This window comes from Agelaius phoeniceus, chromosome 24 (assembly GCF_051311805.1).
Source record: "Agelaius phoeniceus isolate bAgePho1 chromosome 24, bAgePho1.hap1, whole genome shotgun sequence".
Lineage (NCBI taxonomy): Eukaryota > Metazoa > Chordata > Aves > Passeriformes > Icteridae > Agelaius > Agelaius phoeniceus.
In genome coordinates this window covers 4,902,467-4,927,763 of record NC_135288.1, presented here as the reverse complement: position 1 = coordinate 4,927,763, position 25,297 = coordinate 4,902,467, and the positions used below count along the sequence as shown (strand labels likewise).

General features: G+C 55.9%; 1 protein-coding gene across 1 annotated transcript in view; it reads left to right on the top strand.

Moving 5' to 3' along the window:
* The first annotated feature begins 274 nt into the window (after positions 1–274).
* The window catches only part of AJAP1 (adherens junctions associated protein 1), a 38,114-nt gene continuing 13,091 nt past the window's right edge, over positions 275–25,297 (top strand). Inside the window, exons 1-3 of the mRNA XM_077190385.1 lie at positions 275–412; positions 16,796–17,487; positions 24,569–24,656. Of these exons, the coding sequence (XP_077046500.1) occupies positions 384–412; positions 16,796–17,487; positions 24,569–24,656 (809 nt within the window). The 5' untranslated portion in view covers positions 275–383. The remainder of the gene's footprint in view (positions 413–16,795; positions 17,488–24,568; positions 24,657–25,297) is intronic.

The window sequence follows — 25,297 nt, the reverse complement described above, 5'->3', positions numbered from 1 at the left end:
GCCCCCCGCCCCCGCCCCGCGGGTGCGCGCAGAGACGCGCGCGCGCCCAGCCCCGCCGCGCCGAGCCGAGCCGAGCCGAGCCGAGCCCCGGTGAACCGCACCGAGCCGAGCCGAGGCGAGCGGAGCCGCACCGAGCCGCGCATGGGGCGCGCAGCCTCCGCGGGCGCGCAGCTGCCCCGCCGGCGCTGAGGGGCCGGAGCACCGGAGCACCGGAGCACAGATCCCCGTCCTCGCCGCCGCCGCCGCCGCCGGGCATGCCCGCCCCGCCGGCCGCCGCCTGCCCCGCCGCTGAGCGCCGCCGCGGGCGCGGGGCGGCGCGCCCGGATGGAGCGCTGAGGCGCTGAGCCCCGCCGGGCCGGGCCGGGCCGGGCCGAGACGTGACGATGTGGATGCGACGGCTCCCGGGAAGCAGGTAGGACCGGGGAGCGATGGCCCCGCCGGGCAGCGCTTAGGGCATCCCGCCGCCGGGCGCGCTCGGGGAGCGGCGGAGTTAAACCATGAACTTGGAGAGGGCTGGGGAGAGGAGCGGGGTGCGGGATGGAGAGCGGTGTGTGGAGCGGAGCGGAGCGGGAAGCGCACGGTGCAGCCCGGAGAGGCGGCCGGTCCGCGCTCCGCGCCGTGCCGGGCTCCCCCCACCCGGTTCCCCCGCCCCGCTCGCCCGCCCTGCCCAGGAGATGGAGCCGCGGTCAGCGTCCCCTCGCCGGCTGCTCGCTCCCCGCTGGCCGCCCCGGCGGGGGCTGCTCGGGGGAAGGGGCTGGGGGGGCGTCCGGGGTGCGGGCAGATGGATGGATAGACGGATGGATGGATGGATGAATGGATGGACGGATAGATGGATGGATGTGTTTGGGAGATTAATCGAGAATTGCCAAGCAGAGGAGACGGAGGCAAAGTGTTACGTAACACATTTTCATTACCGCTGCGAAGTCATCTGAGCCGAAATCTTGTTATTTCCATGGTGCTGTGGCTGGAAAGCCCTGGCCCCGGCCCCTGCCTGTGTGCGGCCCCGGAGCCCCAGTAGTACCTGGGTTTTGGTGCTCTGAGCCCATCTCAGTGGCATCGAGTGCAAGCATCAGCGGGTTAAACAAGTGAGACCCTAAGGAAAAGTGAAATCCACGATCTGTTTTGTTCTCCCCAACTCGATTTTTTATTTGGAAAGCCCTGGCTTTGGGCAGTTGTGTCGGGCAGGGGTCAAACCCCAAACATCCCTCCACCGAGCAGGACGGTGGATCCGGCACATCACCTGCTGCTGGGGAGAGGGGTCCCAAGGCGAGCAGTCCCGAGCGGCCACCCCACTCCCGCAGCTCGCAGCGGGCCCTGTGGCTGCTCCCCGGGGAGCAGGGCTGCGTGGGCAGGGGAGCTGCGGGGTGAGCGGATGGTGGGTGCAGCCCCCATCCCTCGCAGCACCATCAGCCCGCGCCGCCCCCCGCGCCCCTGCGCTCCGGCAGAACGTGGCTGCAGCCCGGGGGGCACGGAGGGAGGCAGGCAGGGCCCCCCGAATGCACGGACAGCGAGTGGTGATGCGAGAAGCCTTTGTCCGCCACCCGTGGGAATCGCTGGAGGCTTTGTCCCTCTGTCCGGGCTGTGGATGGAGTCCTGGAGGGTGAAACCTGAACTGAGGTTTTGTCTGTGCTGAGCAGCTGGGGGAGGCCCTTGGCCTCTCTCTTGCACTCCCGTGCCGCGCCGCATATTCCAGAGGCACGTGGCGAGCTGGCTGCCAATGCCCCCCTTCTTTGTGCCCTGCCTCTGGCTGGTGCCCCCCGACAGCCCGGGCACACGAGCACCTTCACGCTGCCTCTGGAGATGTCTGTCTGTCTGTCCGTCCGTCAGCCGAGGATGCTGCGCTGCTGCTGCGTGTGGGAAGGACAGAGTCTGTGGTGATGTAGTGACCTTAGGAATTCCTCCCGGCGAAAGCACCCGAGGGTTTTCTCAGGGTGCCACGCGTTTGGATTTATTTCGTGTCAGGTGAAAGCCCAGTGGAGCTGGAGGGCCGTTTCCTAAGGCTGGCGCGGCAGAAAGCTGTAATCCTGGGAACAGAGGACGCCCTCTGCTTTGTTATTTTTGAGGAGAGTTTAGCAATGGAAACAGGAGCCCTCTGCTTGCTTCCCTCCTCGATTCATTCGCCTTGCGAATTTCTGTGCTGTGCATCCTGGATCCCCAGCACCAGGCTGTCCTTTCTGCCGCCTCATCAGCTTCCAGTCCCTCCGTGTTGTATTTTTAATAAGAGATAACTTTACTGCTAACCTTGCCTGCTGCTCTCCCTTCTCTCTTACTCTAATTGCTTCTGGCTTTATTTCTGACATTTCCCATGTCATTTCTCCTCATTTTCTCCAAGACTACTAGAAAAAATAGCTTCAGGAGAAGCAGTGGAGCTTTGCAGCGCCCGTTTCACCCCGCGCAGCCTGTGCCTGGAGCGGCTGCCTGCGGCGGGGAGATGGTACCGTGCTGCTCCTTTCAAGTCGGATCCCTCTCGCCCCGGGGCGGTGGCAGTGCCTGGCCTCGCGGTGAGCTGCCGGGGAGGGCAGGGCCTGTGCAATTGCATTCTCAGAATTATTCGGTAAAGGGGAGCTGCCTCCCCCCCCAGTTCAGAGCGGGGCAGAGCGAGCAGCGCTGCCCTGAAAGCCCCTGCGAGGTCCCAGCGATGCTCCAGCCCCGCTCTGCTCTTGGCAGGTGTGGGTGTTGCGGGGCAAAATCTGTTCTTTTTGGGAGGTGGCAGTGGCTCTGTCACTTCCCTGAGTGTGCACAGACATACGTGTGTGCGTGCACACGCCTGCGTCAGTGCCTGCGCCCGCCTGCGAGGGCACGGCAGCTTTCTGCTGCATGCCAGGCTTCCAGCGCTGCCGAGGACTTCCCCTCCATAGCTATGAATATAATGTTTTAAACAATATGCCACGGTTTTTACAGCGTTGAGCTCTGGAGTGATTTGCAGTAGGAGTAAAACCACCGTTTGCAATTTCTCGGCGATTGTATAAAGCAACTCATTAAAAGCATACATCCCTGCACATTGGCTCCGTGGAAACTTTATGGGCCTTGTAGTTACTGCCAAAGCAAACATTTTCCATGAATTTCACTCATCAGGTTCACACTGTCAAATGTAGATTCAGCCGCTCGTCAAAGATGCAAGCCTTGCAGTCTGAGAAGTAATGAGAGCAGTAAGCAGTGGGAGTTAATGGCCTCCACTGAGGAGTCCTTACTCATCCTGCATCCACACAGGGGCTGAGCTTGCTGCTCCCGGGTGGATTGATTGCCACAGAAATTCATCTGGTGTCACTGGCTATGATACTTAACAGGCACAATAATGCTTGAATAAACTGCACTTTTATGCAGCGGTTTGTACCTCCGTGCTGGCAGCAATTTCCCAGATGAGGCGAGGGGAGCGGCGCAGGGCTCCGGCAGCCGCTTCCCAGGGCGTGAATAATTGTTCTAATAACACCAGAGCCACCGCCTTGTCGTTGTGGTGTCTCCAGCGGGGTGGCAGGTGGGGGAGTTGTCGTGGTGCTGCTGTTTTTGCCTGGGATGGTCGGGGCTGTCCTGTGTGGCAGCTGCTGTGCCAGCCTTGGGCAGGCGGGACACGGGACGGGCAAGCTGCCGGCCCAGCTGCTCCCGCGGCCGGAGCACCACGGCTTGGCTCTGCTGAGCATAATGGTCATCTGCTGGAAAGAAAGGGTTGCTAATGTTCCTTCAGAGCCCAGACTGCAACAGGGAAGGGCAGCCAGGCAGAGGATAGATCTCCAACCATGTTCCCACCTTCACTCACCCAATCTGATCCTCAGGCTGTCCCAGCATGCCTTATTTACCTCTGTGTCTGTAGGTATGGATGGATGCAGGCTCCCAAGGGCAGCTCCATAGGGTGTGAATAAGCAACAGAACTTCCAGCAGGTCTGAGGTTTATTATGAAAATGTATGCATGCCTAAGCTTTTAAATATAGCTAATGGGAGAAGGACTGGGAGGAAAGATTATCAAGATTACTGGAACCTCAGTGTGCTGAGCGGGAGCTGCCTGGCTCTGGGTTGTGGTGCCTGTTGCTCTCCTGGAGGGCTGGTGGTGACCAAGTGGGCAACAGCAGTTCAAGCCCAACAGAGTTTGGGTTTGATAGCAACACTCTTGTAGCAGGATAATTCCTGGAGGCTGAGTGTGTTGGGTGGGATCTGTGGATGGTGTGACATTGTTGGTGCTTTCACCCCCTCCTTTAAAACTATGAGGTTTTACTTCTGTTCTTCCATCTTTTCTCCCTTCCATCCTCCTTCCCTCCCACACTGGGTGGTGCTGCTGGGAGAGGGTTCCTGGCCCAGGCCAGCATCCCAGCAGTCACTGTGGGTTATGTGGCGCTGTTCCCAAATCTGCTGCTTGGCCCTTCCTTGCCTTGGCTCACTGTTTTCATCAGAGTGATTTTTTTCACTAAAAGAGCGTTAAACTCTGGACCTGAAGTGACTCCTTAAAAATGGAATTTGAGTCAATATGAATATTTCCTGTAGCTCTTCTTTACTGGGACTTGCACCTACAGACTTTGATAGCTTATATAATTTCCTGTGATGGAGATGTACTCCATCTAATTTCACTTGGAAATGCATTGATTAAATCAGAACTGCTGAGAGATTTAAACTGAGTCTCAGTGGCCTGAACTTAACCGTGGGAGGTTTACCTGCCTTCATCCTTCAACATTAATTTGGTTTTATGAGGATTCCTTGTGAAATGAGCTTTTGTCTGCTGCTGAATCTCTCCTGCTTTCTGGGTTTATCAGTTACTTTCTCTGGCCTCAGCGGCTCTGCAAGGCGAAGCTGCACTAAAGCCTCCGTTCAGTGCAGCACTGAGCTCCTTCACTGGGACACGGTGGGGATTGATGAGCATTTTGGCTCCATTACCCCCCACTGCTCCCAAAACTCAGCCCAAGCTGGAGGCAGAGCACCCACACTGCCTGTGGTGTGGTGGCAGGGCTGGGTGCTGTGCAGTGCATGCTCACATGGGTGCTGGGTGCGATGCTGTAGGAGCAGGGTGGGGACCTGCCCCAGGTGCAGCTGTGTGGGAGTGTCCTCCCATCAGTGCTGAGAGATTTGGCATTTGTGGTCCCAAGCAACACCGAGAAAAGGAGGAACAACCCAGCTTGGTTGGAGGTGGATGAGCAGCTCCATGGAGATGAGCAGGGGTGGGGTCAGCAGGCGCTGGGTGCCTGGGGCAGGGGGCCAAACACCCACTGGGACTCGCCTGAGGACTTAGAGAAATAAATAAATCCAGTCATTCACAAAGTGCTCATTTCCAACTCCGATCTGCAAAATGTCTCCTTGTGACTTGGAAATGATGTGTAGGCAGGAGATATGCTTTGACATGCGATGATTTTTGTTGAAGTTTGCTCTGAAGGTCTTTCTCAGCAGCTCTGCTTTCCTGGCAGTGCTGGAGCATCCCAGGGGCACTGTGTCCCCGCTGCCAGTGGCTGCTGTGTCCCCATGAGCCAGAGCCATTGGGAGCAGAAGCTGTTCCCTGGCAAAGCATCTCTGTGGGTATGGAAAGGACTCTTCAGCTCCTGCTGCAGAAGCTGGCAGGGAGGAGAAGCAGCGCCTTGGCTGCAGAGCTGCTCCGGACCCTGGCTGAAGCATCCATGGGATGAGGCTTAGCTATGGCGAGGCAGGAGCTGTGAAGCTTTGCTGGCCTGGCTGTGATGCCAGCACTTCCAACTCTACTGACAACCAAATAAAGGCTGAGCAAAAGCTGCTTCAAAAACAACATGCAGCCTGGGAGTGGCAAGGTACTTCCTCCAAGAGGCAAGTCTGGATGATTGAGGTGGAAAAACCTGGAGCTCCCCAGAGGACACGTGCTCTAGCACAAGAGAAGCATGGAGATGGGGACGTGCTGGCACAGGGGTGACCGTGTGCCTCAGGACAACAGCAGCACAGCACACACCACGTGCAGGACCGCGCTGTGCCACACAGGAGAGCGGATTTGTGACTTTCAGCTGCAGCTTGGTGAGAACTGATGGCTCCTGTCCATGAGGGTTTTGGCTGCGCCTCTTCTGCAGCATCCCGGGATGGTCAGGAGAGACTCCTCAGGCTGCTGAGGAGGGAATGTGGCCAGCTGAGGAGCGGTGTAGAGCTGCTGTGCTCAGCATGGGAAGGCTGGGGACTCGCTGCTCAGCAGCAGCATTCGAGGCACCGGTGAGAGCAAATGCCGCTAATTGATGTTGCCACTTGACTGCACGCCATTCAGGTTGAAGATGTGACAAGGTCGGGGCCAGCCCAGGTTGTCCCCCCTGGGAATTGCCTGCCTAGCAAGCACAAGCACACGTGGCTTCCTCAGGGACACATTCCGTAATTGCCTGAGTCCCGTGCGTGACCCCAGCCCCGCTCCCGGCGCCCGCGATAGCATCTCTGCTCCCCTTGCAGGACTCGAGTAATGAAGCAGCAGTTAATTGACATGGACGAGGACATCCACTTAGGGACCCACCGGAACGTGGGTGATGAATGCCAGGAGATGAAGCCACACACCCCGCTGGGAGCGTGGTTGGCTCTGCCTCTTCCTGGCCAGAGCCAAAGCTTGGCTGAGTCCGCAGCGGCGGGGCGTTTATGTAGGGAAAGTGTGACCGCTCCGGATGCTGGCAAGTGTTATTTTAGAAAGAACTCCCAAAATGAATCAACCTTTTTTCCTGCAAGTATCTGTCATTCATGGGTTTTCTTTTGCGAAGTTTTTCATGGAAAGGATAAGGATGAGTTATTCATCTTCTTGTTTCTTGTCTTTGTAAGAGGCTCTACCTCAGCATCATCTGACGTGACACACTCAGGACTTACTCTGGGCTCCTGTCAAAGTGACATATTCTCTGGCAAAATCAATTTTGCTAATTTTGATGGATGAGGATGGAAGTAAAGCTGCTGGCACAGGTGCCTTTGAAGGAAGCTGAGATACTGAGGAATGCAGGAGGTCATCCCCTGCTGCCAACCCATTGGAGATAATGCTGCAAAAGTTTAATCTCTCTCACAAAGGGGATTATTGGGTTTTTTTAATGAGATGCAGACCACAGTGATCCCTGACACACTGACAGTTGGGCTTTGAGGGGCTGTGCCCCCAATGGCACAATATTCTTGAGGTGCTGGAGGTAAATCGTCATGGTCACTTTGATCCATCAGGATTTTGGCTGCAGTGGGAGAGCCTGTGAGCTGCCTGGTTGCTGTATTGCACAGTGAGATGGCCATGGCAGAGAGAATGGCTCTTCTCCATGGAAAAGAAATTGCTTGGTGCTAAAAGGGATTTAGAACTTTCTGTGACAGGATGAAGAGTCTTTGCCCCGGAGTTCATTCCCGCTGCCTTTGCTTTCTATTTTAGCTTGGCTTTTTCATCATCTTTTTGGGCTGTTCTTTCTCCACGCTGTGTGTCACGCTGACCCTTCTCTGGCAGCAGGATGTCCCTGTGGTGGGGCTGGGCAGAGCCAGTGCTGTCTCAGGAGCCAGGGGGGCCAGGGGCTCCCCAGGACCACCAGCCAGAGTCTCAGCTGGGCAATGCAGTGCCCTGCACTGAGCTCCCAGCTCCTGGGCTTTGGCTTTCTCCAGGCTTCCCTACTGACGTTTCACACCTTCAAAGAGAGCACTGCTGCTCCATTTTTTCCTATTGTATTTCTTGCTCCATAAAAGCCATCTGTTCCTCTTTCTGCTTTCAGAGTCTTCATTCCTCTCATCTTCTCCATCTCTGTTAAGAGTTTATGGAGCTTTTGAAATTATTGACGTGTTCCCTGTGTTCATTTCTGAGGACGGCTGCTGAGGTTTCCGGGCAGGCTGTGCATCTCTGGGCTGCTGGGGACTTCCCAGGAGAAAGACAGTTTGGATCTCAGTCACTGCAGGGCGAATTGAAAGCAGCTCCAGAGACCATGGTGCTGGAATGAAGATCTGAGTCAGATGGACGTCCCTATGTGGACATCCAGCCTCTGCCATGGGGAAGGGTTGGCTGGGCCCTGTGCTGGTCATCCAGATGCTTCCAGTGGGTCAGCACTTGTCTTTGCTCCTGGGAAAGCAGAGCACTTTGTGAGGTCACCATTAAAAATCCCATGGTGAGGTATTTTCTCCCTGGATGTGTTCCATGGTTGGAGGCATTTCCCATTGATACGGACACCACAGCAAGCTCTGATGCGCAGCTCCCGCGAAGGCACATTGTGTCACTAAGACACCACAGACCTCTTTTAATTGTTTTTCTTTAAAGCTTGTTAAGCTGCTACTTTGGATGTATTGAGCCAACTTATTTTTTTTAGATCAAAGCGTTTCCTGCTTTCATTGTAATGACATGCTTGAGCACATTCATTTAGAAAATACGATCAGCACTGTGTTATTTATCTGGAAAGTGCTGGGGTGGAAGGGCAGCATAAGCCATAGATTTGTGCCATGGTTTTCCTCACTGCAGGTCCTTCAGAGCTAAGGGCTGGGTTGGCTCAGTTGCTATCTCTTGGAATCACTTTGTGGATATGTATTCAGAGGAACAAAACCCCTCATAAGGCACCAGCTCCAGTCTGGGATCTGGCAGGACTATTGCCATCTTGGTGGGAAGAGACTTGCTTCTGCCATCCCTTCCCATCCCATCCCATCCCATCCCATCCCATCCTATCCCATCCCATCCCATCCCACAGCACTGAGCATTGCATCCTGCTTGGACACACCAATGCAGACCTTTTATCCAAGGGGGGTGCCTGATCATCCTGCAGTTGATTGTAAAGAAGGCAGATGTGTGACAATAGAAGAAAATTCATGAGCAAAGCAGGGAAAGCAGAAACTTTTTGGATATGCTGGCTGTGGGGAAGTGCACTGTCCTGCCTGTGCCTGTGTCCACAGCAGGGAGCCACTCAGCTCAGCCGCTGGCCTTGTTTATTGTGGGCAGCATTAACTAACACCAGGGATGATCTCTAAGCTCTGGTTTTGACGTATGTTGCAGTCCTGTTCCCTCAGCAGACTGATTTTGGTACATGGGGGAGTGTTTTCCACTGCTGTCATAGGGATGGGAGAAGGCAGCACTGTCTCGTGTGCCAGGTCACCAACAGCATGTAAAGTCTGGGCAGCGATTCTGTGGTGGCATGAGGAGCTGGAGCACACGAGGAGCCTTAGGTGGAAACTAAAATGAGGGGGAAAGCCCTGATTTCCTTGGGTTTATGGGCTGTTTTTAATATCGGCAAGAGCAGAGCTTGAGACTGCGGCTCTTCAACAAGATTTTGGTGGATCTGGAAATCTGAAACTTCCCAGCAAGTTGTGTCTGAGCTGGAGCTCCTGCTGCTGCCTGGTCCCCAGCGCTGCTGCGGAACTCGAGGGGGGGATGAGTGGGGTAAGTTGGCGACAGATGCCAGTTTGGGCTGGAAAGCCAGTGCTCACAAACCCCCTTTATCCAGGAGGGACAAAAGGCGAGTGTTATCGCTGCTGGGTTGATGAAACACCCCACTGTCCATTCCTGCCACGCTAAATGCACGCAGTGTTTGCTGCCTGGGGCGGCCGGGCGGCGGTGGGGGGAGCGACAGCCGTGCTGAGGGGGATGCTCCAGTGGTACCCACACTGTGTGTGCTGGGAGGGATGCTCCAGTGGTACCCACACTGTGTGTGCTGGGAGGGATGCTTTGGTGGCACTCACACTGTGTGTGCTGAGGGGGATGATCCAGCAGTGCCATCACTGTGTGTGCTGGGAGGGATGCTCTGGTGGTACTCACACTGTGAGTGCTGGGAGGGATGCTCTGGTGGTACTCACACTATGTGTGCTGAGGGGGATGCTCCCGTGGTACTCATGCTGTGTGTGCTGAGGAGGATGCTCCAATGGTACCCACACTGTGTGTGCTGAGGGGGATACACCAGTGGTACTCATGCTCTGTGTGCTGAGGGGGATGCTCCAGTGATTTCCACACAGTGTGTGGTGAGGGGGATGTTCCACTGATACCCACCTCATGTTTGCTGGGAGGGATGCTCCAGTGATACCCACACTGTGTGTGCTGGGAGGTGTGCTCAGTGGGCTGTGCCCACTGAGGGGGATGCTCTGGTGGTACCCAGGCTGTGCCCACTGAGGGGGATGCTCTGGTGGTACCCAGGCTGTGCCCACTGAGGGGGATGCTCTGGTGGTACCCAGGCTGTGCCTATTACAGGGGATGCTCCAGTGGTATCCAAGATATGCCCACTGTGGGGGATGCTCTGGTGGTACCCAGGCTGTGCTGCCAGGAGGGATGCTCCAGCAGTACCCTGAGATGCAAGGCATGAGCTTGCCACTGCCCCTTCGCAAGCAGTCAAGGCAGTTCATTCCCTGGCTTGGCTGGGACCTGTCTCACCACACTGACAGATGAACCTGCAGCATTCTGAGTCTTCCCAGGGGAGCCAGACTAAGCTCAGAGCTGCTGCTGCCAGAGCGGTGGCAGGTAAATTGCAGAGCACTGGTCTTGCACAGAAAATTTTGAGACATGTTTTTGTCTGAAGATGCATGCAAACTTCTGGGCTTCCCACCCTGTCACTTTTCAAATCCTGTCTGAAAAAATCCCTGAAGACCAAAGAAAACTCTCTCAAGCAGATATCCAGCCCTCTCTAGAGCAAGCTAAGCTGGGCTGACCACAATGGACAGTGTTGGCCAGCTCGCTGTGTTAGCTCTCACACTCATCCTCAGGCTGGCTGGAGCCACTGGGCCTTTTGTCCAAAATATTTGAAAGTGGGAACTGAACTTGAAACTCAGGGTTAAAGCTGGCTCAACATTGGCAGCAAATGGGCACAGCTCTTGCCTTCGCAGTGATGCCACGTGGGCTTGCCCTCTGCCCGCTCCATTTTACTCTTCCCCACATTGCTCTGCCACATCCTGCGGGTGTGGGATGCACCAGAGAGGTCCTGCCCTGGCGGGTTCCAGCAGCAGCCCCAGGTGGCTGCGCCGGGGTTTTGCCCTTCCCCTGCCTCTGGCGAAGGACGGGCCTGGAGGCGAGAGCAGCCGGGGCCGGCGCTGCGGAGCCAAAGCTGAGCGCTGCCGGCGCTGGCAGGGGCTGCACCTCCCGCATCAGCACATTGGCTGATGGTACCGCTGGGTATTAATTATGCCTTCCGCACTCGCGGCTATTCAAATGGTAAAATTGTTTATTTGCAGCTGGGTGAGCTCAAGGCAGAGGCAGAAGAGCCGCGAGTGGCTCCCCCCGCCACGGCCGCCCTGCTGCCCCCCTCTCATGACTCCCAGGGATGGATCCAGCTGCCTCCATCCTGGCATTGCCATCCTGGAGGGAGCCGTGGTTTCCCAGCCCCACCCAACCTCTCCCTGCCCCATTTTCCCAGGGAAGTGGGTGTTTGCTGTCTGCCTGGCCAACAGGCAGCAGCGTGGCGGGGAGGATTCAACCTATTTCACCCTCTGCTGATTTCCCTCCATGATAAATCCCATCCCCTCCGCTGCGGGAAGCGGCGTCGGTTTAATTACTTGTGGGGAGAAGGGGGCAGCGGAGGAACTTAGGACTTGTTTTAAATATCACTTTTATTAGTAGGTAATCCTGAAGCTCAGGACTGTAATATAGATAGGTAGTGATGTGGCACATTTAATTTACTTAGGTGCTACTGTGTGTCAGCCTTTGTGCCTTAAGTCCCAGTCCTGGCTTTAAAGAGCTTGGCAGCCATATTTTCACAAATTTATAATTATCTGGGAAGAGACTGGGGCTACAGATGGCACAGTGTGCTGTATGTTCCCAGTTCCCATTGGGTCTGGGATCAGAAAAACTCATCCCATAGCAGAACATGGCTCAGGAGAGAGGTCTCCATGGTGCTGCTGATGCCTGGGGTGTGAGGTGGGACACGGTGGATGGCATGTGGGAGTGGTCCACAAGGTCACCTGCTGATCCTGTGCCATAACTTGCCACATGCCTTTTGGCACTCATCCATGGGATGGTGCATCTCCCCTCCTCCCAGCCCTGCGGGGAGCCCCGGCCCAGCCCAGAGTGCAGAATGGCAATGCTCCATTTCCATGGTGATGGTTGGTAGTGTGACAACAAAGGACAGTCTCTGCACTGCAGGGATCATCACACAGGACAGCGGGATGGAGAGGAGAGCTGCTGCAGCAGTGGCTGCAGTCCCCACCTCAGCGAGGACACACAGTCGTGGGCCAAGTATCTGCCACTGAAGTTTTCCCCTCTTCTTCCTGCTCCAGTGTGAAAGTCACCCACTGGGATGCAGCGGCCTCGTTCTATTCCTCATGGAGCCACAAGAGTTCCTGCATGTACTCTCATAACCTGCCCTGCTCCCAATGCCTTTGTAGGACACGCAGCCGCACTGCCAAGGATGCTTTTCCTAGAGCATGGTGCCTGCTTTCCTGCCTTGTCTTGCCTGGGTCAAGGAAACATCACCCCAGCTCTCTGACCACAGCTCCTGCTCCAGGCGTTCACAGGAATATTTCTGTCCCTGCCTCGCTTGGTGTTTGGAGATATGAAATGCTCAGAGTTCGTAAATCACCCCAACAAGGACATAACCTTGATTCCCTGTGCAATACCCATAGATTACCTAACAGGAGGCATGAAATGGAAGAATGGCTCCATTTGTATAATTCTGCATTAAAAATCAGCCTATTCTACAGTTAATGCTTCTGTGAAGTGTCTCCACAGGCACGGGAGAAAGGGGCTGATGCTGGAGAGCCAAAAAGGACCTTATGAAAGGGACTGCACTCAAGTGAGCCTTTGAGGCTTTGGGGAAGTGGGTTAGTGCTGACGGGTGGCGTTTTGATGTTTGCAGAGCCGTGATCCCAGCTAATTTTCAGACACATTACCAGAGCCAGGGGGTTCTGGGAGCACAGCGGGTGCACTGGATTAATCCATGTCCTGTCTGCAGTATCAGGGTTACCTGAGGTGCTGCCACCCCTGAGGGTTCCCAGGCTTGGGGCAGGGGTTGTTCTGTCCTGCTCCATGCTGGATGCTCCTTCTTTCCCTCCCTGCACGTGGAGGTTGGTACCAAGAGCACAGGAGTGCCAAGTTCCACAGCAGCCTCTTCCCCACCACTGCTGAGGACCATGGTGAGCTCACATCCTCCAGCATCCTTGAAATTAATCTCTTTCACATCAAGTGCCAACTGTCCTCCTCTTCAAAGCACACAGCTGCACCTGGAAAGATTCAGGAAGAAGTTTCATACAGGGGAGGACTCTGAAAGGTGCATTGGGTGGGGTGGCTGTGGTGACTCCAGTGCAACATTCCTTTGGAATGTCAGGTTGGCTCAGAAAATAGTCCCAGAACGCCCGGTGTCCCTGATCTGTGTCATTAGCCCAGCAGTTTCCTTGAAATCTGCTCTCATGCTTGTTGCAGGTCAATATTTGTAGGAGTTTCATTTCCTGTGTGTGAGTGTGGCCACCTCAGCATCCATGGAGCCAGGGGAGCAGATTTGTGACTGGTGGGAGCCAAGGCCTTGGATGAGGAGATCAAGGACAGGATTTCATTTTCTCAAATATATCCGCTCTGTGTTTCTTTATCTAACCCAGTTTCAGAGTTTTATTGAGTTTTTCCTGGAGTTCGAACAGTATTTTGGGATAACATTCCCATTCACCTCCAAGATGGGAAAAGAAGTAATGTGAAATTTGCCCACGCTCCTCAAATTTCTTTGCAAAATAGGTTGTGTGTGCTTGTAGGGGGGTGAGGAAAGCCCTGATTCCCGAGTGAGGAGCATAACCACAGCCCTGCTCCATACATCCCCCGGGCCCACATGTCTCTCCAGCCAGGGCTGGCTCCGTGCCCCCAAACCGAGCCAGATGGATGCTGTGTGTGGGTCTGGATGATGTATTCCCTTCCCTATGCCACAGCCCCTCTCTGGGCGCAGTTAGGGAGTTTTCCCATGCTCTGGGAGCAGCTCAGGCTCCTCTGCCTCTGCTCCGCTGTCCCTGAGGAGCAGCTCGTGCCGTTGGAGAGGTGTTTGAGCCGTTGGATGTCTCGGCAGAGCAGGAACGCCCTCCCGGCCTCCGAGCAGCGGTGACTTTGTGCCGGCGCTCCCGAGAGGCGAGCGATGCTCTCCTGCCTGCTCGGGCGGAGGCGCGGGGACTCCCGGGGCGCTGTGCCGGGCCGGGCCGTGCTGTGCCAGCCGCAGCGGGCTCTTCTGGGACAACCCAGGTTTTTCTGGGGCAAGGACAAGGTGGCAGGAGATCCGGGCGAGATGCATCCTCGCTCCGGTGTGCGCTGCTCGCGGTGCGTTATCCTCGCTCCGCTGTGTGACCGTGGGTGTCCTTCGGGACGTGTCGCTCGCTCTGCCGGTCCTGGCAGGGCGCTGGCGTGGGGAGGGGGTGCGGGAGGCAGGGGAGGGCAGGGTGGTCCTGCCTCTGGCCGCGCCACGCTGCCGCATCCATCCCCGCTGCCGCCGCCGCGCCGGGCACATCACGCTGCGTTGCCAGGACAACGGCAACTCCTACACGCTGCTATTTATTCTGAAGGACACTTGCTCTTATCTGTTGTTGCAAAGCCCTCAGAAGATCGCATGCCACGCAAAATTCCTCCGAGGTAACCGGACTGGCTGCTTCTGTCGCTGAAGCCATCTCCTGGGGACATGCCAGCTGGTGTGGTGGCTAGGAGGACACTCCTGGGGTGACAGCCCTTTGCTTGATGGGATGTTGGTGGCAGGGTGAGCCAAGCTGTCCTTGGGACAGAGTGGGATCTGCCCCATCTGGGTGTCCCTTACTGTGTCCATCCCCATGCCAGAGCCTCTGAGCTGGGCAGCAGTGGCAGCAGTGAGGGACACTGGTGTCCTGGGTGTCACCAGCACTGCCTGGCCATGCTGGGACACAAATTTCCAGCATGGCCCAGGGCAAGACAAGGGTTGGGTGTTGCCTCTGTCCACATATCCTCCTGATGCTGCTATGAATGATGCAGCTGTGTCGGGCAGGCTCTGCAGGAGCAAGCCCCTGCAAGTTCATGCTGCCATCTCTGCAGCCTGAAATGTCACAAGGAGACAGGAGGAGATGGAAGCAGGGGGAATATCTGTTTTTCCTGTGAGCTGCCAATCCCAAGCACCAAGGGCTGGCATTTTGTCTTTCAGAAGTTTCCAGGCAATGGCTGGGATGCAGTGAGCACCAGGTTTGGGCTGGGCACATCTTCCCTGGCTCTGTTCAGCAGCTGTTCATAAAAGTTCTGAGTGTGAGCAACACAGAGAGCTGGGAAGGGGATGAGATCTGGGGGTGGGCGCAGCTGGTGTGAGAGGTGGCACCTGGAGTGAGTGACATGTCAGGAGGTGCCCAGCACCTTTCCTTCCTTGCAAGGAGACATTTCAGGTGACGGGGAGCTGGGCAGAGGCTGAAATCAAGCCTGACATGCTACAGGAGTGATCCTGAGCATTGCAAAGGTGAGTCTGTGCTGGATGATCCTGCTGGAGCATGAGCTTGTGGCTCCTCACCAGTGGAAGCACGGCATTGCCTGCAGCACGTGGGGGACACTCTTCGTGCTGCCACCACTCTGTCGGCCTCTAAAAAAACCCACCACCACCACCACCACCACGGTTTGGGTGGTTTGTGGTTTTTTTGAAGCCTTGAAATCCTTCCTCCCCCAGCCTGAACTATTTTGGTTTCTGTTGTCTGTTTCTGGCTCTTCCCTTTCTCCTTCTGCGCTCTTTCCTTGCGTTGCCTTCTCCCTCCCCAAAATAAATGTTGTTACGCTTTGAAAAAATACCCAATTAGGAAAAAAGCAGAGATCCTCTGAGCAGAAAAAGCCTGTGCCTGGGAGTATCCAGGTCAGCTCCTTTAGCTTCGCTTGCTCACGCACAGAGGGAGTGTACAAATGCTTCTGTCAACCAGATGCACATTCTGTCGTGCTCCCAAGGACTGTGCGGGCACTGCTGCAGAGGATTAGCCCGTTTAGCCATGTAAAGCTCTCATTAACTCCTGCTGAGTTCGACAAAAGTCTTTCTCCTGTAAAAGCTAAGTAAAATGGAGTAAAGATTTTTAGGTTTTGGCCTAATGATTTTTTTTTTTCCCGGGAGGGGTAGGGAGGGAGAAGGCAACAGAAATTTGCCAGGCAGAGATTTTCTTGCTGCTTTACGTGGGGGAGCATCGTGGAGGAGACATGAGGGGAGCGGAGCCTGGGTGTGGTGTCACTGGGGAAGGGAGAGGGCTGTGACATGACGTGATGTGACGGTGACATGAAAGCAAAATTCCAACTGCTGAAGCTGCCAGCAGCTCAGGGGTGTTCCAGCTGCTCTGTGGCAGAAAGGGCAGCAAAAAGGGCTGCTCCTCCTGCCCTCCCTGCGCTGCAGGGTGATGTTCAGCTTGGGTGCTCCATGCTGTGGGAGGGGATGTGCCATGGGAGGATGTTCCTGCTGCGGCGTGGGTGACTGCCATAGTGGGAGGTGGGCTACACGTGCAAACACCGGAGCCCACGGCCTCGTCTGCTCCAGCCCTTTGAGGGATTCATCATGCTACCTGTGGGACTGAGAAGCAAAGGGTGGGCTCTCTGGTACCCCTGCATCTCAGTGTCCCTAGAGTGAAGGCTTGTGCTGCTGGAGCTGTGCTGGGCCATCTGCTTTGGATAATTCACCCAACAGGGCTGAGTTCGGGCAAAGCAGGCACTGGCTGCTCCTCCAGGGTGTTTCCTGGTAAAACCCATCCTCAGGTCATTCCCATCATTCCCAGACCAACTGAAAGGTCACAGTTATGAATGGGGATCCTCAGCCTGCCATGTTGGTGGTGGTAGTTTTTGGGGGAGGGGGTACGCTATGCCCTATGATGCCATTTTGGGGGACTCTGGCTGGAGAACCAGGGAGGACAACGACACCCATGGAGCTGGGGGACGTTTTGGGTGGCTGGGCTCAGAGATCTAGTGTGTGCCATACTGAGAGGGAGAACGGGGTTACCCCACTGCCCTTCTAACACAATCCCTATCTGCCCACAGGTCAGGTTGCCCGCTCGGAAGCCATGCTTGGATTTTAATAGCCATGTTCCACCTAGCCATGGACCTTGCCAGCTGCCAGCCGCCAGCAGCCACCGGCACCGGGGGGAAGCTCTCAGCACGGCCGGCGCTCCGGCACAGACTGTCCCGTGGCTCGCTGTGGGGCACGGCGGGCACGGAGGAGCTGCAACGCCCCGGCCCCCCCTGGACCTGCGGCCCCGCTCCCCCTGTGCAGAGACCCCGCTCCCGCCGGCCGCCCCCCGCCGCCCCTCTGCCCGCCGGCCGCCCCCTGCGCCGCCCGCGCTCCCGGCGGGGCCGGCGGCACCTGCGCGGCCGCGGCTTCGCCCCTCGGGACGGGAGACCCACGGCGCTGCCCGAGGTCATCGTCTGGGGCCCCACGGGCGAGGAGGACTCCCTGGAGAGCAGCACGCTGCCCAGCGCCTTCGCCACCACCACCACCACCACCGCCGCCGCCGCCGCCGCCGCCACCACCTCCGCCAGCACTGCCGCCGCCGCTGTCACTTCTGTCACGGCCGCCACGCCGCCCCGGGTGCCCCCCAGCACCGCGGCTCCCGCGGCCGGCGGGGACGGGCCCCGCGGCAGCCCCGGGCGCAGCAGCACCGCCGAGCCGGCCGCAGGGCACAGCAGCGGAGGGAAGGATGCTCGCCCGCCCCGTGGGCTGGGAGACAGCACAGGTAGGGGCACAGCGAGGTGGCGGGGACATCAGGAGGGCTGGCGCGTTCACCGCGGCGCGAGTGTCCCCGTGGCAGCGCTGCCTGGGACAGGAGTTAGTGTGACATTAAACAGGCGCTCGGCGCTGATTATCGCTTTTATCCGAGGCGTTTTCCAGCCACTCGCTGTGTTTTCCCATTACAGGCTCCATCCACAGCCCATCTCCCGTAATCGCGCTGAGCATCACGCTCGGCACAGCAATGCCTTCCCCCAGCGCTGGCTGCTGCGTGGACATGGATGGGAAAGCTGCTTCCCATTTATTGCAAATTATATTTGTTATTGCTGATATTAAACCGTGGGATACCGGTGGATGGTTTACAGAATTTACTCACTGTGCATCGACTGCTTTGAGCCCACTGCGATTTTCTAGTCGAAATGAAAAGGAATTTTACGGCCTAATCTTAATCCCAATTAATTTATCCAGCCTGCCCTGCTTGGCAAAAAGAGACGATGCAACCAGGATGTTGTTCCTGACTTAAAGGGGTTATTTATAGCCGAAAAATAACTCCCAGCCTACACACCTTTTACAAAACGCTGAAATGGGCTGGATAGATCAGCGAGGGAGTATTGATAAGGGCTGAGGCTTTTGCTGCTCTCTGCATGATGAGCGCATCAGCCTGGTCTCCCCCCTCTGGGGTCAGTGCCTCTGGCCTCAGTGGCATCACCCATTCCAGGAGGGTGGGGTCCAGTGGACTTGTTGCCATCAGCCAGCTGCAGGAGCCCCTCTGCCTGCACCAGCTGTGGGAGGATGGCTCCTGGCATGTGCTGGGGCTCTGGGGTTTACTGGAGTGGGCTGCCTTGTTTAGGCGAAGTTGAGCTGGCAGTGATGCCACCCACCTGCCAGTGCCACCGCTGCTGTCCTGCGTGGCCACAGAACAACGGGAGCTGCAGCCCCGGCAGCTCCCAGGGGGCCAACTGCTTTAATCTGCAGGCTTTAGCTCTCATTAGGGGCTTTCTGCATGATCGGAGTTTTTGCTAATTAACTTCTCTTCAAGCAGTGAATGTGATAAACTTCTTCCCGGGTCTAAAGGCCCCGTTTGATCCCAGCTCATCCACCCTCAGTTGAAAAGCTCCTGAGGTCCAGATCCGCTTTTCCTTCCAATGCTGGGGCTGAGCACCCAAGAGAGCTCTCAGTATGCTCCCAGTGAGAGCTCCATGCCCCTGCCATGCCTCAGGACAGCGTTTTGGGAGCGAGCAGCCAGCTCTGTCTCAAAGCAGGGTCCGTGCCAGTTTTGCTGGTGCGGCGCCCGTGCGAAGCCGTGCAGCTTCCCAGCCCTGCTCCACTCTGTTATATAAGCTGTAGCGGCTGGAAGTGTTTGTTCTCTGCTGGGAAAAACATATGGCTACAAATGAGGATGAGGTAACTCGCCTGTTCGGTTTATTTGCCTCAGCGAGCATTGCCAGTCCCTGTCCGGTGAGGCGCCTTGACGGGAGCCCGCGGTGGGTGCGGTGCTGCTCTCACTGCCTGTGCTCCCTCAGCTGTCCCCAGCACATGCCTGGGGTGGTCAGGGTGGAACCACCTGTGTGTGGCACCCACAGGAGCTGGCAGAGCTGTCCCAAGGCTCCTGGAGCCATGCAGATACCCTGCACTTCCATCAGAGCTGCTGCTATGCTTCTGCACCCATATCCCTCCTGTGCTGTGTCCTTGTATCCCTCTGTGCTTTGCTTCTGGTTGCGTCCCTGGTGGTTGTGTGGGACCGTGGGGTCCTTGGGGTGCACACACGGTGGTAAAAAAGACCCACTTCACTTCAGCAGAGGCAGCAGTGCTCGCTGAGATGAGCAATGGGAGCAGCTCTGCTCTGTCAGATCATCCTCTCGCCCCCCTTCCTCCTCGCTGAGGAGCGAGAGAAAAAAAGCCAGAAACAATGCCTCCGTGAGTCGCTGACAGCAAAAACAAGCTTAAAAAAACTCCCCTGGAATAGGAATCACTCATCTCCTAGGCAGGAGAGGCAGCAGAGGAGTGATGGCAGGTAATGCTTGGGATGAGAGCAGAGGCAGGTGCGTGTGCTGGCCCGGTGGGTGCTGCTGTGGGGGTTCAGGTGACCTGTGGCTCAGGTGTCCCTGTCCCCGTGCCACCCCTGCCACGCAGCACAGCACTTCTGGCATCAGCTGGGCGTGCAGGATGTTCACCCAGGCGTAGTTTATGCTTGTGCTTTTCAAAAATGTGCTTCCTTCTTCAGGGCTGTCACAATCATTTTACTCTGGAGCAGGGAAAGAGAGGAATAATTAAAATTCCAGCATGCTGCAAGTGGGAAGGGCTGTGAGGAGCTTTCACCGGGCACTCTCCACGTGGGCTGGGCTCCTCCAGCAAGGCAGAACATCCCCGGGTCCCGCAGCCTCAGCCAAAGCAGAGAAGAGTGGAATGAATCAGAGCTGTCAGTGCAAGGCAGGAATTGCACTCGCTGGTTTGTCTGAGCCTCCTTTCAGGAGCTTTAGGATAAAGCCGTCTTTAATTAAACCTTTAAGTGCTTTATAAGGCAGAAAACTCCATGTGCTGTCTGCTGCTCTTAGTGGTATTTGATGACCGGTCGCGGCGCATTTGGCACCGCAGTCTGTGAGCTTGTGGCAGAGCTGGTGCTCAGGGACACCCCTTCACCAGGGCTGGGGTTCACCTGGGGGAATGTGGGGGGCCATGTGGGTGTTGGCAGCTGGATCTGAGCTGGTGGTGGCCCCAGGCCACCCCTCCCCACCTCCAGCCAGCAGTGTGTCAGGAATAAATAATAACAGAGGCGTTGCTTCCCGCTGGTGATGACCCTGCCTCCAGAAAGAGGGTGCAGTAGGGGGTTGCTGGAGGCGAGGAGATAGTAGATGCAAAAAGCTTCAAAGGAATTAATTAAAGATAAAATGTGTTTAAAAGGAAACTCTGGGCAGTGAGGATGGAGCTGCCTCTTTGATCTGCCATGCTAAGGGGTGGGGTGGTGCCGCAGCTTGGGGACGGAGAGGAGGTGAAGGAGCTGGATGGTGTCTCCTGGGCTGGCACCACGGTTACCCTTCCTGGGAGTGCCCTAAGGATCCCTTGTAGGGCTGTGCATCAGCTGCAGCTCTCCTGAAGGGGGGAGGATGACGGTGGAAGCCAGAAAGGAGCGTGGCCATCAGCTGGGCTCTCCCTACGAGGGAGTCGGGACGCTCCCCGGGATGCACGGATGGCGAACGTGCCTGTGCACATCCTCCCACGTGCCTCTCAGTGAGCCAGAAACTCTCCTCTGCTGCTCTCCAAGTATTTATTGCTCGGTGATATTTGCTGTAACACCTGAGAAGATAAGTCCCAGTGTCTTTAGCATAAACCTCCAGGATTTTCCTTCTTGGCAAAAACATTTTGCAGCAGCAGCAGCAGCAGCAGCAGCAGCAGCGGGAAGATATTTTCTTTCTTTCATCAGTCCAGCTCAAAATACCAGGAAGTTGCCAGGAGCCTTGGTGGGTTTTTTGCTGAAAAGATGCATTTTCACCTCAGGATGACTAACACTCCCTGGGCTGGGTTTCAGAGAGATCACTGATTTACCAGGTGAAAAACCAAGCAGCTTTGCTGACCTCAGCTTTGCCAGCAAGGTGTTGGGAAGAGCAGAGCAAGGCGGTTTGTGGCGTGGTGGATTGGGCAGCAGAGGAGCTGGCTGTGTACTGTAACAAGGCTTTTCAAGAAGATTTCTGCTGTGTCTCCACCCCTGTAGCAGACCCTTGTGGCTTTTGTGAATGATTTTCCTTACAAGCTATTAACCAGCAGTAGGTTCATGATACGGCCAAATCTGGCTGATCCGCCCTGGGAAAGGCCGGCGGTGGCAGCAGGGAGGCCACACCACGCTCCTGATTGAATTGTTCTGTCCACAAGCAGCTTTATCAGGGGATGAGGTTTTTGGGGCTCAGATGTGATTTCTGATAGCTGGGGAAGCTGTAAAGCCTCTTGAGCCCAGCGGCCTTGCCCCAGCTTCTCCACAATGCTCAGGAGGAGGCATTGGCATCCTGGTGCTCAGGGTATGTGAGAACAGAGGAAGGGGACTCGTGAGGATGGGATGCTGAGGAGAAGGAGATCCACGCAGCATAAGTGTGGGAGGAGACTGGGGGTAGCAATATCTGGCCTGTAAGAGTAACTCCAGTTTTCTCCCTTTCAAATGAAATAGAGCTGTTTTCTCCTTTTTCTAATTTTATGCAGCTTCAAGGCCTTGACGAGGGTCTTCAAAGAGTTGCAGCTCGTAGCTGTTTTTATTGGGAAAATGAAAAATACAGGCTCCCTAACCAGAGCTGTTGAAATAAAGGCCTTGGGGGATAGAGGTTCTCTTTGTTTTTAATTAAGAGCTTATATCTCCTGTTCGCTGCCATGGCGTGCTCCTGCAGTAGCAAGACATTAGTCTCGAATGGATTTTTCTCATGGAATTAATTCCATTGATGCAGAGCTGTCCGGGAGCCGTTTCAAAAGGTGGCCAGAAAGGCCAAACCTCAGCACTTTCATCTCAGCAGCAAATATATGGTCTTTAAAATAACAGATAAAAAAAAAAAAAAAAAAGCCCTGGCATTGCCTTGCTCTGAGAAGATTGGGGTTTTGCCCAGGATGTGGGGAATCGGGAGCTGGGTTGTGCTGCCTTGCTGGGATTCCGTGGCCCCTCTCCCCCCACCTTGGGGATTTAGAGGCCCCAGTGAGAGCGGGCGGCACGAGAGTGGAAAAACCCAGAGATATTTCAGCATTTCCGAGGGTTCAGAGAGCGCCTTTGAAGAGCTTTCCCTCCTGGCAGGCGGCATGCGGAATTCTGCTGCACTAGCAGAAGCGCAGAGGCTTGGACACACTTTCGGCTCCATTAAATACTTCTCCTGTAATTACCCTCCAGTTAAATGGTCACTGCGTCAAATTGCCTGGTAAAAGCCTTGGCAGGGGGAGCCCTCGCAGGGCTGAGGCGCTCGCAGGTGAGAGGGGCCGGGGCTGGGTGTCCCTCCCCTGCAGCTCCCTGTTTCCACGGTTAATAATGTGTAATTACATGGCCACCGGGTTCCGTGACCCGCTGGGATCAGAGCTTTTGCCAAGGAGATGAGCAAACAAAACCCAGGCGCTGTAATCCCTGCTCCCGGGGTCTCTCTCTGGGGGCACAGGCTCTCATGGGGAGTTATGCCTGTGCTAGGCAGCTTCCTGCACTGGAGGAGGAGGATTTTGCCCCATGAGCTATTGATTTTATCTTCCAAGTCTTCCTTTCCTCTATCCCGTTGGGCTTTGAGGGCTGTGTCTAAAACACTGCTTTGCCCTTGGCATCATCTCTGTCCACCTCACTTCACTTGCCAGGGTGCTTTATGTCCCTTACAGGACATTCCCCTCTCAAAGGGTGCCCCACACATTAACCCTGCCTCTCACAGACTGGATATTTGCTTGATCTTGCTCCGTTTGGCCCTACATGCTTTGAGGGGCTAATAGAAAATATTTGATATATTTGTAAATTGATATATTTGATATATTTGTAAATTAAGAATAAAGACCTGGTAGTGTTTTTTGCAGCAGGTATTGCTCTAGGGCTTCCCAGGGAACCATCATGGGCCACCTGTTGGGTACCTTCCCTCTGCCCATCACCAGCATTGAGACAAAGGTCTCCTGTTCCCTTGAAATCCCCCTGGCTTCTGCAGAATTTATACATGATGCAAAGGAACTTTGCTGTGCCTGTACATATGGCAACTTATGTGTGTGATGGAGTCTAAAATTATCCAGCCTTTCTTAAAATCCATGTGTCCTGCTCCAAGGAGCTGCCATCCTTCCCAGTGCTCAGCCACCTGCAATCTGTTCTGCCTGTGCCTTTCCCATTACGTAAATGCAAGGATTAATTGCATCGTTAGGTTCTCCCGTGGCCCTGCCACCACTGCCTCAGCTCCCAGCATTGCAGAAGGTCTCGTCCCCGACTCCGCTTCTGTTTTCAAAGGAATCGGGCACTGGGCTGGCTTGATTTTATTTTTAGAGTCTTTCCTTTTATCTTTTTCGGCAGCGTCCCACTGGGAGCTGCTCCAAGGCTGCCGTGCAGGATGCGGCCGGGCTGGCTGCTGCCAGGGTGGGCGTCACTCCCGACCTGCCACACGTGGGCACGGGCTGCCACCACCCTCCTCGGGCCCGTGGGGACATGCTCCCATCGTCACCACCCTCTGGGAACTCAGAAGTCTTTCCCTGGGCCTCACCTTCAGCATGTGGGGTGACAGTGGGAGGTGGGGAGCCTCCCAGTGTGGCATTTTCCCTCTGAATTCCCCTGGGAGGTGAAACCCAGAGGTGGAGCAGCTGAGGAGTGAGCTGGAATTGGCTGCTACCCACCCTGCCAGCACGGGGGCCACAAGTGAATCCTTCCCCAGGAGCAGTGGCTGCCCCAGTGCTGCCCAGTGGCCCCCAGGCACCCCCAGCTCCAGCTGAGCCATGGCCCTGGCACTGACTCTGTCCTTGCCACAGACACATACAGATATATATATAAAACTGCTTATTTTCCTGTCATTCTAAGACTTATTTATTTATTAAAACTACCATCCATCAGGAGCTGCAACATCTGTTTGTGAAAAATAGCACATCCTTGGGCTGCAGCCAGGAAAAATCATTTCATTACGAAATTGCAACTGTAAGGCAGCGCAAAATCACAAACACAGTGTACAGCGAGCTGCTTTTGTTTCCAAACTGCTCATTAGGAATGATCCACGAGCCAAAATGATACCCCGTGGAAGGTGAAGAGGGGGAAATGAGCCCACCCGACCTGCAAGGCGAGCAGCCGCCAGTGCTGTAATTATTCTCCCTGGTGAATCCCGCACCCGGTGCAAGGCTGTGCTCGTCTCCCTTTCCGTCCCAGAGGGGAGACGTCTTCACTTCTCTTCCGTTCTTCGTGCCTAATTCAGGCTGACAAGGAACATACTTGAGAGGATAGGAAATGAGGAGCCTGGCTTACAGATTTATTTTGTGTAAGGCAGGAGAGAGGATTGCGGCGCCACTGCCGGGGGCTGTGTGTGGCCTCACGTTGGGAGGGGGCGGTGGGGGGCTCTGTGGGGAGGGGGGCTCTGCCAGGGTCCCCTCAGTTCCCATCCCCACTGTCTCTTTTCTTCTGTCTGCAGGTCTGGCTGTTCATCAGATAATCACTATTACCGTGTCCCTCATCATGGTCATAGCTGCGCTGATAACAACTCTTGTCTTAAAAAATTGGTAAGGCCCCTCCTGCTCTGCTTGGCTTGGGGGGTGACGTGGGATGGGGACAGGGTGGGGATGGAAGTGCCCATCCTGCTGCAGGTGCCAAAGCCTGTGGCACCTGCCAGGATTGCAGGAGAAAGTGGGGGGTTTACAGCAAAACCTCCAAAGGAGGTTGGTGCATCGGGGTTTGGCTGTGCCTCCACCTCCCATCACCTGGCCACTGGCTCTGGGGACCAGCATGTGCCCAGGGTGGGTGGACAAGTCTCATGGGACACGTGCCTCAGCACAGTGCCACCTGGAGAGGTCAGAGCCGTGTGCGTGTTCCCAGGATGTGTCCAGTGCCAGCAGCTCCTCCACTGCCTTCCCTAAGGAGCTTTGATGCTGCTCCTAAAATCCCCAGCCTGGCTTGACAAGAAGCAGCTGCACCTCCTGCCCTTCCCTGTGACCCCAGGGACGGAAGGGCACCTTCGAAGCCCCTCAGGTGCCATGGTTTGAAGCATGCCCCAACCCCCAGGGCGCTGCTGTGCTCCTCCAGCTTCATTTGCTCCCATTTGTTCTCTCAGTGTGGCTTGGGCGTATGGCAAAATAGGTTAGCTTTCGCTCCAGGCACTCCTCACTTTACCTATTTTCCCAGGGAAACTGGCCTACTTTGAGGT